Source organism: Dasypus novemcinctus, chromosome 16, assembly GCF_030445035.2.
Source record: "Dasypus novemcinctus isolate mDasNov1 chromosome 16, mDasNov1.1.hap2, whole genome shotgun sequence".
NCBI lineage: Eukaryota > Metazoa > Chordata > Mammalia > Cingulata > Dasypodidae > Dasypus > Dasypus novemcinctus.
Window position 1 is genome coordinate 75928029 of NC_080688.1, and position 15879 is coordinate 75943907.

General features: G+C 42.1%; 1 protein-coding gene across 2 annotated transcripts in view; it reads right to left on the reverse strand.

The window, feature by feature from the left end:
* Positions 1-15879, reverse strand: part of CCBE1 (collagen and calcium binding EGF domains 1) — a 253017-nt gene that overhangs the window by 38371 nt on the left and 198767 nt on the right. For both annotated transcript variants that reach the window (XM_004447182.4, XM_004447183.5), the window contains exon 3: positions 1800-1852. In XM_004447182.4, the coding sequence (XP_004447239.1) occupies positions 1800-1852 (53 nt within the window). The remainder of the gene's footprint in view (positions 1-1799; positions 1853-15879) is intronic.

Consider the following 15879-nt stretch of genomic DNA (forward strand, 5'->3'; position numbering starts at 1 on the left):
AATTGGCTGGCAGGAAGAAACATAATCTTAGAGAGACTCAAGACCACATAGAGCATCACAATTGAAGTGATTTCCTAGCCAATCTTACTTTAGCACTTTTCTCAAAGATCTCAGCTATGGTTTCATGAGCTCTTCCATCCTACCCACTGAAGAGAGCAAAGATCAGTGTGGAATACTTCTTTCTAATTTATAAAAACAATGTTGCATTCTATGAAATAATGAAAAATGAACCAGCTTAGTTGGGTTCTGGCTCCTTCGTAGAGATCTGGCTTCGTGGTCAATGGTGAAGAAAATGATCTCACGTTAGCCATCCACCTCCTCAACATCAGCCCAGTACAAAGTCATCTCATGTTCTTCAAACAGTTCTTCAGTCTCTTCTGAGTCAGTGTTCTGCCTGGACTCCTTTGCAGCACTCTTTCTCCTACTTATCTCAGTCCTGGGCAGCTCTCCTTGGTAACCTTGCTCAAGCCTCCCATCCTTCCTGAGACCCCTTGACTGCCCTGATCCTCTGTGCTATGGACTCTCTGAACACCTGCTGCATCAAATGTCTCCACTGCACAACTTGCAGTTATTTTTAATGACAAAAGAAGTGGCAATAACGGCAACCATCCTTGACTGAGCTTTCTGTAAGAACTAGCCTCCATCGCAAGTACTTTACATGTAGGTATATTCTTAAAACAACCATATGAATCAAGTACTAATACTTTCCTGAGACAACTAAGGTTTAGGGAGTAACTTGCCCAAGGTTGTAGTTAATAGGAGGTAGAAGCATGATTAAAAGCCAAGACTGGGGAAACGGATGTGGCTCAACCAATTGGGCTCCCATCTACCATATAGGAGGTCCAGGATTCAATGCCCAGGACTTCCTGGGGAGGACAAGCTGGCCCACATGGTGAGCTGGCCCATGTGAAGTGCCAGCCCATGCTGGAATGCTGCCCCACGCAGGAGTGCCCCCCTGGGTGGGAATGCTGCCCAGTGTGGGAAAGCTGCCCCGCGCAGGAGTGCCAGCTGATGCTGAGAGCTGGTGCAGCAAGATGATGCAACAAGAGACATGGAGGAGAGAAAATAAGAAGATATAGCAGAACAGGGAGTTGAGGTGGCACAAGAGAATAATTGCCTCTCTCCCACTCTGGAAAATCCTAGGATTGGTTCCCGGAGCCGCCTAATGAGAATACAAGCAGACACAGAAGAACACATAGCAAATGGACACAGAGAGCAGACAATGGGGGAACCGAGGGTGGGTGGGGGATGGGGGGGGTGGGAAGGGAACAAATGAAATAAATCTTAAAGAAAAAAAAAGGCCAAGACTATCTGATTAACACTGTCATAACCTAACTTCCTAACTCGCTTGGATGTGTCCTGAGCACTGGGTTTGTCTTTCATCTCTCTGTATGTCCAGTGCTGGGCTGGGCATTCATTCAGGATTTGCTGATGGCCATGAGAAGGAACTTAAAGTTTAGGACATGTGAAGCTGGTAGAGAGGTCAGGGAGAAGGCTGTGCTCTAATTGTCTATGAAGCATTAGTAGGAAACCACAACCTCTAAGTGTAACACCTGAACTATAAGTTATTTAATGTGTATGTTTATGCTATGTGGTGATTTAGATAGAGTATGCTACATCTAGCTAAATCAGCATGAGAAGAATTTAATGACAAAAAGTAGAAATTACAAAATCATACATACCACACACAGATAATCAAACACAGATAACATACATACATTCTATATACATCTGAACTCGATAGATTTCTAATTATTAGTGGTGAAAAAAGGGAGAAGATGTAATCTTATTTTACATACCTTCTGGGATGCATTGTCCAAGAACAAATTTATACCCTTTGCAGCACTTTTTCCTAGGAGACAAGCAAACCAAAAAAAAAGCATTTAAAATGGGATATATTAAACTAAAAATCTAATTCCATTCAATTGTTGTTTTTGAAAGAAATAACTTGTGTCTAGGGTAAATTGAGGTACAAAGCAAAGTAAGTGTGAAGTATTTTGAAAGCAACCTGAAAGTAAAAGGAAAAATATTAATACCACATGGTCATATCTTCCAATACCAGGATGTCCTTTCTACCATATAATTTGTGAAATTAATCCTTTGAAACCAATTAAGTGTACCAATTAATGCTGAGACTTCAAGATATTTATATTCAATAATTAGAGACCCAGAGAATGTAAGCATTACAAAGGAACTTTGAGCCTGGCCAGGCCCCTCATTCAGCCCATGGTGTCTCATGACCTGCTGGCGTCTTATAGGTAATTATTATCAAGACGAGGACTGGAACCCAAGCATCCTGATTCCTGTTAGAGTGCTCTTTCTAGACCTGTACCACATATGGTACTGAAAGGCACCTAAATTATCTAAATTCAAACACAACAAAACCTGGACAACTGGAGACATAAGAAATTGAGGGGGAATCCTGGACAAAAGTGCTAGAGGAGAGTCCCAAATTCAGTGTATGTCCTCTGCTCAAACCTCTGGCTAACCCCCAAACCATGCATGTGAGGAACAGCCCCAAGGCATCCCAGCTAAAGACAAAAGGGTCCAACTGAGATTTGTGCTGCCACCTACTACAGGCCAGAGTTTTCACTTCTAGACTAATTGCCTGCAAAAAGAAAATTATCACCCCTTTTTTGATGTCTCTAAAAAATCCAGGGTCTCTACAAGATAACATGTACAAATGTGCACCATCCTCAAAGTAAATGGCAATCAATGGTGACAACTCCAAGCTAACACAGATGTTGGAATTACCAGATACAAACTTTGAAAGCATATCTCATAGTTATGCTCATTCATAAAGGAAAATACACTTGTAATATATGAAAAGGTAGGAAATCTCAGGAGAGAAGTAGAAACTATTAAGAGAACTAACTGGAAGTTCAAAGAATAGAAATATACATATTAAAAAAAACCCTTATTGGATAGGTTTAACTGCAGAATGGAGAGACAATGGAGGAAAGAATTAGTGAATTTGAATATACATGAATCAAAATTATTTAATCTGAAGAAGGGAGAAAAAATACTTTAAAAATGATCCAAACCTCATGGACTTGTGGGACAATATGAAAACGTCTAATATATAAAATTTGGAATTCTAGAAGGAGAAGAGAGAGAATAGAGCAGAAAAATGCTTGGAAAAATAATGACTGAAAACATTCCAAATTTAGTGAAAGGCAAATTTATAAATTGAAGAACCTGAGTGAACCTTAAACAGGTTAAATACACATACAAATGCCTAGAGACATTATAACCACACTGCTGAAAACTGAAAAGAAAGAGAAAAAGCAGAAAAAAATGACATTTTATATACAGGGTAAGGATGATTTGAATGCCATGGAGCTTCTCATTAAAAACTATGATGGCCAGAAGACAGTGGTATGACATATTTTAAGGGATGAGAAAACCAACTAACCTAGCAACCCAATGAAAATATTCTTAAGAACAAAGGTGAGGGAAACGGACTTGGCCCAGTGGTTAGGGCATCCGTCTACCACATGGGAGGTCTGCGGTTCAAACCCCGGGCCTCTTTGACCCGTGTGGAGCTGGCCCATGTGCAGCTCTGATGCGCACAAGGAGTGCCCTGCCACGCAGGGGTGTCCCCCGCGTAGGGGAGCCCCATGCTCAAGGAGCACACCCATAAGGAGAGCCGCCCAGCGCGAAAGAAAGTGCAGCCTGCCCAGGAATGGCGCCGCCCACACTTGCCGGGCTGCTGACGACAACAGAAGTGGACAAAGAAACAAGACGCAGCAAAAAGACACAGAGAACAGACAACCGGGGGAGGGGGGGAATTAAATAAATAAAATAAAAAATCTTTAAAAAAAAAAAAGAGCAAAGGTGAAATAAAGCCATTTTCAAGTTAAAGAAAACCAAGAGAATTCATCACCAGCAGACCTGTCCTTTTAAAGGGAAATGACACCAGAGGGAAACATGACTCTTCAGGAAGAAAAAAAGAACGTCATGTTAAATATCTGGACAAATAAAAAAGAAGATTTTTTTCACTCTTATTTAAAAAATACATGGGATGGTTTAAACCAAAAATTCTAACATTTTCTTATGGGGTTTATAATGTATGGAGAAGCAACGAATATGTCAAGTGTAGAATAAAAAATGACAAAGGGGGTCAGTAGACCTATATTTTATAAGTGCCTATATTTTATACGAAATAGTACAATATTACCATTTTTACTGGGGCAAACAATGCGCCTTTCTCTCCATCTCTCCTGCCTCCACTGTTTATTCCCTTCCCTTCTTCTCTTGATGTTTTCCCAGCAAATGCCCCTTTACCACTTCTAACATCTGTACATCAGAGACCAAGAAGTGACCAGAATTCAGGACCCAGTAATCTGCAAAACTCAAGACTATATTCCAAGATATTTTTAGTTGAGACTATAATGGTTAAGCTATGTTTTTTTTTCTTTTCTCCTCTTTCTTTGTAATGATAAGAAATCAGATTCAAAGTTATTTCTATCACAGTGTCACCCTCACTAATTTGCAGGTGGATACACTTTCTAGGTGGAAAAGAAAGGGAGTGAGTTCAGTTCGGTCCACAAGCTGGGAACCGGACCAAATTTGTAGCCTAGCTCATCTGCCTGCCATGCCACCTACTGTAATGGCTAAAGGGGCACAAACCACTGATGGGGGAAATTAATATCTATGTCTTAAAGCTCCCACCCTCGTCAAATGGGACAGGACTCCCAACCAGATTATGCTCGTACAACATGGGAGGTCTGCGGTTCAAACCCTGGGCCTCCTTGACCCGTGTGGAGCTGGCCCATGCGCAGTGCTGATGCGCTCAAGAAGTGTCCTGCCACGCAGGGGTGACCCCTGCATAAGGGAGCCCCACGCGCAAGGAGTGCGCCCCATAATGAGAGCCGCCCAGTGCGAAAGAAAGTGCAGCCTGCCCAGGAATGGCGCCGCACACATGGAAAGCTGACACAACAAGATGATGCAACAAAAAGAAACATAGATTCTGGGTGTTGCTGATAAGGATAGAAGTGGTCACAGAAGAACACACAGCAAATGGACACAGAAAGCAGACAACTGGGGGGGGGTGAGAAGGGGAGAGAAGTGAATTACAAAAAAAAAGGAAATCTGATACACTTAATTGCATTTACCACCACATTTTAATAAGAAACCAGTTCAACAGCATTCCTCATTTGCTACTTTTTCAAATTAATATAATCTGATGATATTATTGGCCAAATCAATTTTTGTGGACTGACCTATGAGAGCCAGATTACCATTTATAGGAAAAACTTAGGCAATCTCTTCCTAAAACTTATTTTAAAATGATTACATCTATAGTTTATAAATTTTTATATAAAATTTATTTAAAATTATAACAATGTATGTAAGTCACATCTGGTAAGAAAAAATTCTGAAGTCTAACTGGTATATCAGCACCTCCTCATTCTTCCCTGTGATATTTCTCACGTGGAGCCCAGCTGTGGTGGAAATCTTACTCCAAAGGTATTAAAAGTGGAATTATATTATGTAAGCAGTGGCACTGGGGGTGCTCTCCAAACAGATTTGAGTGAAATAGCTAAGTTTTAAAAAAATTTTTAGGAGGTACCAGGGATTGAATGCTAGATCTTGTACACGAGAAGTAGGTACTCAACCAGTGAGTTACAGCTGCTCTTCTAAGCTTTTGTTTTGTTTTGTTTTGTTTTATTCCAAAGTCAGGTACTTGTCTTTCCAATAGATTACTTTAAACCAGGGATTCTTAAAAAGGGGTCAGTAAGCTTGAATTGAAATTAAAAAAAAAAAACATTATTCTGGTTGGACGTTGTAGCAGTTTGATATGGTTATGAATTCCAAAAATAGATTTTGGATTATGTTTGTAATCTGATCTGTACCTGGTCATGAATGAGTTATCATTAGGGCACTGGTGGGTGAGGATGCACAGATAAAAGGCAGGGCAAAGGACAGAGTTGAGGGTTTCTGATGTTGGAGTTTTGACGTTGGAGTTTGATGCTAAAGTCTTAAGCAGGAGTCCCGGGGAAAGAGACAGAGCCATTCGCCTGATAACCTACAGCTGACCTTGTGGAGAGAGGCAAAGCCTAGAGAGCCTCATAGTCTACAGCTAACCTTGTAGAGGAAACAGAGGAGCTGAGCCCAGAGGAACCCAGAAAGTCTGAACCCTCCCAGACGTCAGCAGCCATCTTGCTCCAACATGTGGAAATAGACTTTGGTGAGAGAAGTAACTTATGCTTTATGGCCTGGTAAATGTAAGCGCCTACCCCAAATAAATACCCTTTATAATGCCCACCAGATTTCTGGTGTTTTGCATCAGCACCCTTTTGGCTGACTAATACAGACACGTTGGTGCAGGTGTGATGTATTTATTAAATAATACAAGCACAGTGTGGGCTTAGTAAGGGGTCTGTGGTTTTCACCTGATTGGCAAAGGAGTCCGAGGAACAAGAAAGGTTCAGAAGCCCTTCTTTAAGCCCTTCTTCAGCATATTTTATATCCGAAGGAAAAAAATATCTATATATATCAAATTCATTGCTATGAATGATGTGTAGTTATGCCCAGAACCTTCCCATTAGACACAATTTTCCAATCTCTCCAACTAAATTATAATTTTATATGAAAGAGAAGCTCTTGGGGCTATAAATTTATGATTACTATTATTTGCAACAATGGTAGAGGATCTATCTTTACATTCCATAAAACAAACTCTGCCTGGGTCTCCATGATTTAAAAAGCCCAAGCTCCTAACAACCAAAAAGAAAACTGACTTAATGGAGTATTCATTAAAATTTTATGGTTATAACTTACTGTATTACTTGAGGCTGTCCTATAGAAAACTATAAGAGGAAGAGCAGCACACTAGATGATTTGAAACTTGAGTGATTCACGAGAAAGTTGGCTAGAGGGAAAAACATGTGTTTTTGATACTTAGGGCTCAAGTCTAATACCACGTTTAAACATATGGTTCTATTTGTCTGTTTCTATTTAAATGGAGCATGTAAAGTATAGCCTCTGAGATGTTCGATGGCATTTTAAAATTCATACAAATGGATACAATCCTTACAATCTCTCTTTCCAGATCCAAGACTGGGCACTCTGATCTTTTTGAGTATTTCAAGGGTTTGGGACTGTCAGCACAGTAGAGTGAGAAGTAACCTGCTATTTGCCTTTTTATGAAATTAAATGATAATGGAGTGATTTGATATGCTTTCAAAAGGCTACAGAATTCTGTCAGAGGGAGATGTAAGCTTCAGGCTAGACATGCCTCATTTAAATACCTGCTTAGCTAAGAATTAACTTTCCCCCTTTTTTTCTTAATTGCATAACTGACCCCAGCTCTCTGCTCAAGGGATGGAGGACTCTGGTTTATCCTTCTGTCCTCCCCAGGGTTCCTAGGACTACATCATTATTTTGCATATTAAATACCCATCAATCATAAATAACCACTTAAAATAAATAATGAAATATTCCAATGTATACATAAAAATAAACTCTGGCTGTACATTTCATACCTTTTCAAAGATGACTTATGACATAATTTATAATAAAGTCGAGACAGCCAAAGTGAAATCTTGTTAAGCAGCATGGGCACTTATTAGGCTTAAGTACAAACAGGTCTGTGTGGTTCTTATCTTCAAGAAAAACAAACGAAGATGGGGAAAGTTCACATCTCTACCGGGGAGGCAGTTCTTAATACGCTTCACGTGTTGTAGTGTGGTTTTCCAAATGCAAAGGCATTCCTCATTTCTTGGCCAAGGGAGATGCTGGTTAGATGGCTGTTACATGGAGAGGGCAGCATCTGATAATCAGGAAAGCCTGGGGACGTTTCCCCCAGGTGCCCTGGAGTATTAACACACACAAAACATTATAAATAGATTTGGTGCAGCCAGAAATACATCCCACCAGTCAGGTGTGTGTGCGATTTGTGAAAGAAAAATGAAACCAGGAAAGTGAAGATAGCAGAAATATCTTCATTACACTGTTTGCTAATTGTTAGTTGTTAGATTCTAGAAAAGAAAGTAAAAACAATGCCTGTAGAACTGGAGGACTTTGATAGGTTGAGCTAAAAGAGAAGAAAAATGCAAAACCTTGCTCCCACGCCAGGGTAAATTCCTAAGATTTACTGGGGTTTCCCTGGCATAACTGCCTCCACCAATGCCTAGGCATGCACCAGATACATCAGAGATTAAAAAAAAAATGAGACTGGGAGCTGCATTTTTGAGAATATTTTAGAGTTCTTGGTGCCAAGCTATGCGTTGAGGACAGCACTGGCTTTGGGGTCAAGCGTTCTGGCTTACAATTCTGGCTCTGTCATTTGAAGAACTAAGGATGTGACCTTGGGCTTCTTTCTTAAACTCCATGAGCTTCAGATTCCTTAAGAATAAAACGTGGAAAACAGTATTTGACTTATAGGATAATCATAGGATTCCAGGTAATATGTGAAAGAGGCCTCGCACAGTGCCTGGCCTGGGTCACTGCAGTATTTAGCTGCAGCTTTATGCACAGAGCAAGCGAGCAGCAAAAGCAACTCTGTCCAGCAGCTTTCCTCTTGTGACTCAGCTAGTTCTTCCTCTTCTTACTCAATGGGAGACATCATGTCTTCTTCAAAAGGGAGGGGAGAGCGCAGGGACGAGAGAGAAAAGGAGAAACTTGTGACTGCAAAATGGTCCTCTTCTTCTTTCACAAGTGACCCCCAAATAATGAGGAGACTAAGGAATAAAAATGCAAACCTTGCATCCCATGGATTTAGAAGACAACTGCTACCTTGAACAACAATGATGAAAACGGAAAGTGGATGGAAGATGGTGAGTGATTTTGCAACTCTGGAATAACTTCAAACCTAAGTGTCTATGGAGAGGGTTATTAGGGAGAAGTGAGCCAATTCACCATGTGGAAAACTTCAGCAAAGCTAGACATTGAAGGCAATGGGTACCGAGGAAATTGAACGTCAATAGACAGCAAGATGACGTGAAAGTCTGGTGAGATGGTAGACTTGCAGTTTCCTCCCCACCCCCAAGCAGTTAGTCCAATACCCTTTGCCTACCACTGCAAGAGGCAGAAGGTAAATTCTTTTAGAAAACGATACCCAAGAAGTTAGAAACTCTGGGACACCAATCCAGAGAAATGAGGGAAACTTACCCAGTAGGTAACCCTCCTAAACCCACAGAGTTTCCAAACGTTTTCTTAAAAGAACACCATTCAGTTGTATATTTCCTTCCAAAAGAATGAGCCCCTCTTGATGACGGTTTCTAAAGACCAGCTAAGGCTGACAGCTTCTTCACATTGTCAACTGCTCAGTCCTAAATGAAGACACGTGGGAGTGCAAATCTGTCCTATCATCATTCCAATCCCGCAGTGGCATGCCTGAGCAGGGAGTCCCAAAGAAACCTCGGTCAGGCAGAACACAGCATAGGACCTCTTGGCTCTAATTTTAAAGGGCTGGGGCTCAAAAGACGACCTGGCTTTCTCTGGGAAGCTCGGTAGAGTGAGAAATCTTTCCTCTCCTCCTTTTAACCCTCTTATCTTGCTGAAACCTTTGCTGAGCTTTGCCTGTCTTTGTGTGCATTCCTACAATTCCTTTTGCACCAGAGGCCCACCTAGAGTACAGACCCGAAACCAGTGACTCCCCTAGGAGCTTCACTCCAGCCTTCCAGCCAGCAAGAGTGCTTCTTCCAGGCGAATGCAACAGCACCAGGCTTGCTAGAGCAATAATGAAGAATGAACCCCCAAAATCCTATTTGTTCATGCACATGTAGCATCTCAACACTAATCTCATAGGAGCCGATGAGGCGTAATCTGCTATTACGTGCACATTTACTGCTGGCCAAGAGCTAATGAGAAGGAACAGGTTGGAATCTTTCCTCTGACCGTTAACAGCCTGATCATGGCATCATCTGTATTTTAACTGAGAATTATGCCACCCTCCTCCCCTAAATTAAGGTGTGTGGGCAGGGCTAAGGGAACAACCCGAAGGTGTATGTTCCAAAGGAGTTGCAAGTGATAGTTGATCACATACCTGCCCAAGAGGCAGCGTCTTGGTGGTTCTGGCCCTGGGCCTTGGGGTGGTACTTTCTGGGCTGGTATCCAGCCTTTGCTACTTTCCAGCTGGACTCATCCTGGACAAGTGACAACTTCTACCTCAACATCCTCATTTGTAAATGGGAACAATAGTAGTACCCGCCCACCAGGCATGGTGTGGGTGTTAAATGAGTGAAAATGCATAAGGAGCTTAGCACAGTGCCTGGCAAACAGTAAGTCCAAGGAAAACACAAACAACCAAAATGCTGTTTTTCTAACTATGTGCCCTGCCTGCCTTTGAGGTTGCAGCAAGTGTTTCAGGGGAGGGAGGGGCACGTAAATTAGCACCCCCATCCCTACCCTGACGGGCCTAAGGTTTGGCTCCCCTCCTCACCCGCAGGAACACAGGGAGGTGGTCTCTGGGTCATACTGGTTTCCACGTTTACCCCTGCAAGGATTATTCACTCCAGCTGCCTTGCTGATCTCTGCCGTGTCTGTTCTGCGACTGAACGCACATGACCACACCTCGGCAGTTGGCATGAAGCCAGCCCAGGAGCACGTGGGGCCAACAGCCGCGCACACTGCCAGGCAAGAATGCGCGTGGACGCCCTGGCCAGGATGGCTGATCTCCTCTCTCACTGGCCTTAGACCCACAGGTCAGAGTCCTCAAAGGAGGGCCTGCTGGAACTCACAGAGGTTTACAGACAAGAACCTAGGGCTGATGGTGTTTTCTTTGCGACTGTGTCAATGCTACACACCCTACCTCTTGTAACCCATTTTTCCCTCCCCAAATGACTTTCCTACTTCATCAACTATTGCCATCTTGTTTTCTGGCTGCTGTTTTCCTTTTACTTAACTGAGATGAAAAGCTAATCATTTCTGAATATAGAAGGGAAAAACGGGTTTGATATCTTTGTGGAAAACAAAATAAAATTCTAAGTAGTAAGATAGTTATTTTTACATAAAAGGTTAGGTTGGGTAAACATCCACGTATTGACATTTATGTGGGTGAGATAAAAGAGGTTCCTCATGTTCTTTTGTGTGTTTTCTGAGTTTTCTGTCCTGAGCATTATTGATTCTGTAAAAAAAAAAAAAAAGAGAAAATGAAGGAAATAATGAAATAGAGTCTTCACTTTTCAGGGCCTTTAAGTACATTTCTAATGCCAAGCTTGACAGTAGTTTCAGAAGCTTTGATTTGAGGATTGATTAAAGAATAATGTCTAGATCTCAAGTTTGAGCATGAGTACACATAGACACCCACCATGATTCACTCAACCACCCCAGAAACTGAGGATTTACATTGTAGACAAAGTCATCTTCTTGACCAATTAGGGTTCAACCCAACTGCTTCTGAGTGAGTCACCTGGAACCAATATATGATATTCATTAAGAAATCGTTTTAGGAAATTATCGTCTCATGTATGAGAATGTTCAGTCTTCCCATATTTATCTCAAAGGAAGGATTTCAAGAAGTTTACTTTAAAGAGGATTTTAATAGAACACTTTCCCCCATTTGTGAGACAAGTTTAAACCAACAAACCTCTGTTCACATTAATCCCCACTGTTGCTAAACTGGAAGCACTAACAACTTTGACTCATATCTTACTCTATGGTTCATCGTCCACAGAAGTGTACGTAAAAGTGGGAACTGTTCTTTGCCAGCAGTATGGTTCACTGTTTGCAGTGACATTATGGTACCCCAAACTCCAGATATTTACTTATTTTCATTTTGTTCTGAGCATTCTAGGAACACCTGCGTGGCTGTTAATTGTGCTATAATAGCTTTCATCGAGAGAGTCATTTCTCCCAGCATCACATTGCACATGACAATCCTAACAATAAAACAAAAATCTTTGACGATGGTTACTGAGGCATTCCTGAAAGTTTACTGACTTCTTTGTCCCCTCCTCCCACCCTGTGGATTTTGTCTTCTGTTCAGTCGTTGCTCTCTCATTCCTCTCTCTTCCTCAAAGGCCGGATCTGTTCTTAGGATTTCAATTCTCACCACTGTGCTAGTGACTTTGAAATGGTCTCCTCTGGGTGTCTTCATTTTAGTTGCCTGCAACTTTTCATTTTGGTTGCCTGTAATTATCAGGTACTACTTTTGCAATGAGGAATGTTTATTTTAAAAATAGAAAAAAAAATGAATTTCTCACTTCCTAGGTAGAGAACAGCATCCTTGATGGGAATCAGAGATCCAAGGCAAAAAATCCATAAGCCTGCTTTTAAAATGCCAACTTTTTCTCCCTCCTAGAGGAAACCCCAAATTACCCACAATAGTTGAGACGGCAAGTTGTTCTCCCATCTCTACTTTCCCTTTTTTCTACAGGAGAGAAAATCCAAGTTCTAACTGGATACGTAACTCCCAGACTAAAGGCAACATCTCCCAGCCTCTCCACCACCAGGTAGAGCCTTGTGACTAAGCTTTGCCAACAGGTTGTGACTGGATGCGTGGCATGCAAATTTCTGGGGATGCCTTTATAGGAAGGGGTGTATCTCCTCCCCCTTCCCCTTTCCACCTTCCCATGCATGGGCGTGTGAATGTGGTGGTGTGTGCCATCTTGGACACGTGAGGTGGACACCTCAGGGATGGATGGGTCAACCCACAACGAGCCCAAGTTCATGATCCTGCTCTGCCACCAAATAAGCCAAGGACCACTTACATCTGATAGTTTTGCATGCAAGAAAAAGTATTCCTCCTGTTTAGGCTATCACCTTTGGTTTCAGTTTTGGAGCCTAACACCCAAAGCCAAAGTGATGAAAGGAATGAATCCATGGGTGAAAGGCTTCTGAAATGTAAGGTCTGTAAATCAAAAGAGGCCTGAGGACGATGTTGCCTTTTATTAACTCCAGCAGCAACTGTGCATGGAGCCCTTGAGCCTTATGAAGTGCTGATCCTTGAAATGTAAACTCCTGGATCCTCTTTGTAAATTATCCAAAGCTAAAGAGCTCTCTGTCTTGACAAGACTATGCTCCTCCTTTCCACCACATAAATTTGCAGTTTCGGGCGGTGGACTTGGCCCAGTGGTTAGGGCGTCCGTCTACCACATGGGAGGTCTGCGGTTCAAATCCCGGGCCTCCTTGACCCGTGTGGAGCTGGCCCATGCGCAGTGCTGATGCACACAAGGAGTGCCCTGCCACGCAGGGGTGTCCCTGCGTAGGGGAGCCCCATGTGCAAGGAGCGCACCCCGTCACGAGAGCCGCCCAGTGTGAAAGAAAGTGCAGCCTGCCCAGGAATGGTGCCGCACACATGGAGAGCTGACACAACAAGATGATGCAACAAAAAGAAAACACAGATTCCCGTGCCGCTGACAACAACAGAAGCGAAGACGCAGCAAATCGACACAGAGAACAGAAAACTGGGGTGGGGGGGGGGGGGAAGGGGAGAGAAATAAATAAATCTTAAAAAAATAAATTTGCAGTTTCAGTGGCCTTCAGCCCCCTTTTCCTCCACTTCACTGTGTAAATGAGGCATTGCCAAAGAAAGCTCTGTATAGGAATATGTGAATAACATCTGCTGATTGAAATTTCTAATCTTTTTCACCCACAGGTCATTCCCTTGGAATTAAATGAGAACATCTCAAAGTAGAGCATTTCCCTTGTCCTAACTAGGAAAAGGCAGAGGGGCCCAATCTGAGATGTTTCTTAGGCCATTTAGTCATGATGTGACACACCACGGTCCTCAGATGCATAAAACCCTTATAAAAAAGGAAATACAACTGACATTAATTCAGGTCAAAGTCACTGAAGGGAGAAATTGTTACACCCAAAGTAGAATTTATTTCTCCAAATCATTTACAGACGAGAGCAGGAATCTTTTATTTGCAAAATCCTGAACTTCCTAACGATTCAAAACCCTAAGTAAATTTTCAATTTGGATTAGTTAAGAACTAGAAGCATTAAGTTTGACAATTTCAATCAATACATAATTGAGAGTTCACTACATGCCAAGCTAAGCTCCCTTCCACAGCTTATTTAATTCTCATAAAAGCCCTATTTTACAGATGGGAAAACTAAAGCACACTGAGCTTAAGTAACCTGTTTTAATTTAGTAGCTGAGCTGGGACATGAATGCTGGCTGCCTGGCTCCAGAGGCACCTTCTTTACTGAACTGGGTGCCACAGAGATGAGCAAGATTTGCATTTGGTCCCTGAAGACAATCAAAAGACATATACAAAATCCATAGGACTTCTGAGCACACTGGATGTAGAAGATAAGAAAAAGAGAAGTCAGTGACTAGAAATTTTAGCGTAGGTACCTGGAGGATGATTTCACTATTCACTAATACTGGTTAAATAAGAAAAGTCTGAGATACAAAAGACTTTTAAAGTACAAATTTTGGGATGTCTATAAGTATTACATTCAGTTTGAACATACTGTTTAATACGGGTGAGGCCTTAGCTCAAGGGCAAGGCAAGGGGTGGAGAAGGGGAGGTGTGAGCGCCATTATTTTAAAGGGCAGATGGTGCTGAGTAGGAGCAGGTGGGGCAAACATGAAGAGTAGAGGGCTGAGGACACAGTTTGGGGAAATGTCCACCTGGAAGAACAGGGCAGCATATAGGAAGCCAGGGAGAAAAGGAGAGAAGGACTAGTCAGAGAAGTGACGTCAAGGAATCCAACAAACTTTCCTGTTCCAAGTCTGCTTCCTGATCCAGAAGAAAAGGACCTTGGACCAGGGTGATCCCAACTCCAACCCAATAATTCTCTGGTTCCATGTAATAATCCATTTTTTTATAAAGCTATCAATGAAAGTATGAAATGTTCCATTTATGAGAATTTTCCCATCAAAGAAAAAGACACGTAGGTCGAAAAAGGCACACTGGCAGTCCCCAGGAAAAAATACATAAATTAGAAGGAACTGTTTTATGATATTAGTTTCTGATCATTCCAGACCTTGGTATGAATGAGAAGGTATGTTCTGACAATATTTTACAAACATATGGGAAAGTAAAGTAAACCTCTGCTGCACCCTTAGACTTGACATGTGCAGTAGGTTCCCTGCTTTTCATGACAGCCCGAGGGCCACAGGCAAGCAAAGCAGCAGGCCTGGCTGTCCTGACAAAGGACTTGGAAGTAAATTGCCCCATCTATGCTAAAAACCTAGGCTCACGTAACACCTGTAGATGGTGATACCCCCCAGCTCATATGTGTTAACCACCTCTGGATAAACAAACTTCAGAGGTGGTTCCTTGAGATCACATGTTCCTTGAGAACCTGGAGACCCAGCAGTCTAGGCAACTTGTTTAAGACTGAAGTGAAGCAGCTGAAACCAGAACCCAGGAGTCTGCTCCTGGTGTTCAAGGGTGACAACTTGGACACCCTTTTCAGGCTAAGCTGTTGTCCTAAGATAATTGTTTTCTATCCTGCTGAGTTATAACATAGGTCTTTTTGTTTAGGAAGCCTGTCTGAATCGACATCATTCAACAAGTGTCTAACCTCAACAAGGCTTTGCAAGGCTCAAAAGTGAAGGTTCCTGGTCTTTGGTGTACCAACTGTTAAAATAATTTAAGCTCTTTGCTATCTGAAGCATTGCTTAAGCAGAAGGGAGAAGGTGCCCACATCACTACCTTAATATTGAGTCTAGGATGGACTTCATGTTATTTACCATGCTTACCATTTTGCTGTTTTTAGAAGGCAGTGTCTTAAGAGTCATGACTTGCTTCCTGGGCAATGATTTATAGTTTGGGGTACTATGATAAAAGGTAACACTACATGGGTAATCTTACAGGTCATGAGAGGACATGCAATGCCACTATATGTCTCTTCTAATTGACCATGAGCTTCCTAAGGGCAGGGATTGAGCACCTAGCCCACTGTCTGAAAGATCACAGATGCTCAATAAATTTTTGATTTGAACTTGGCTAATATTCTTTCCTTGGGAAG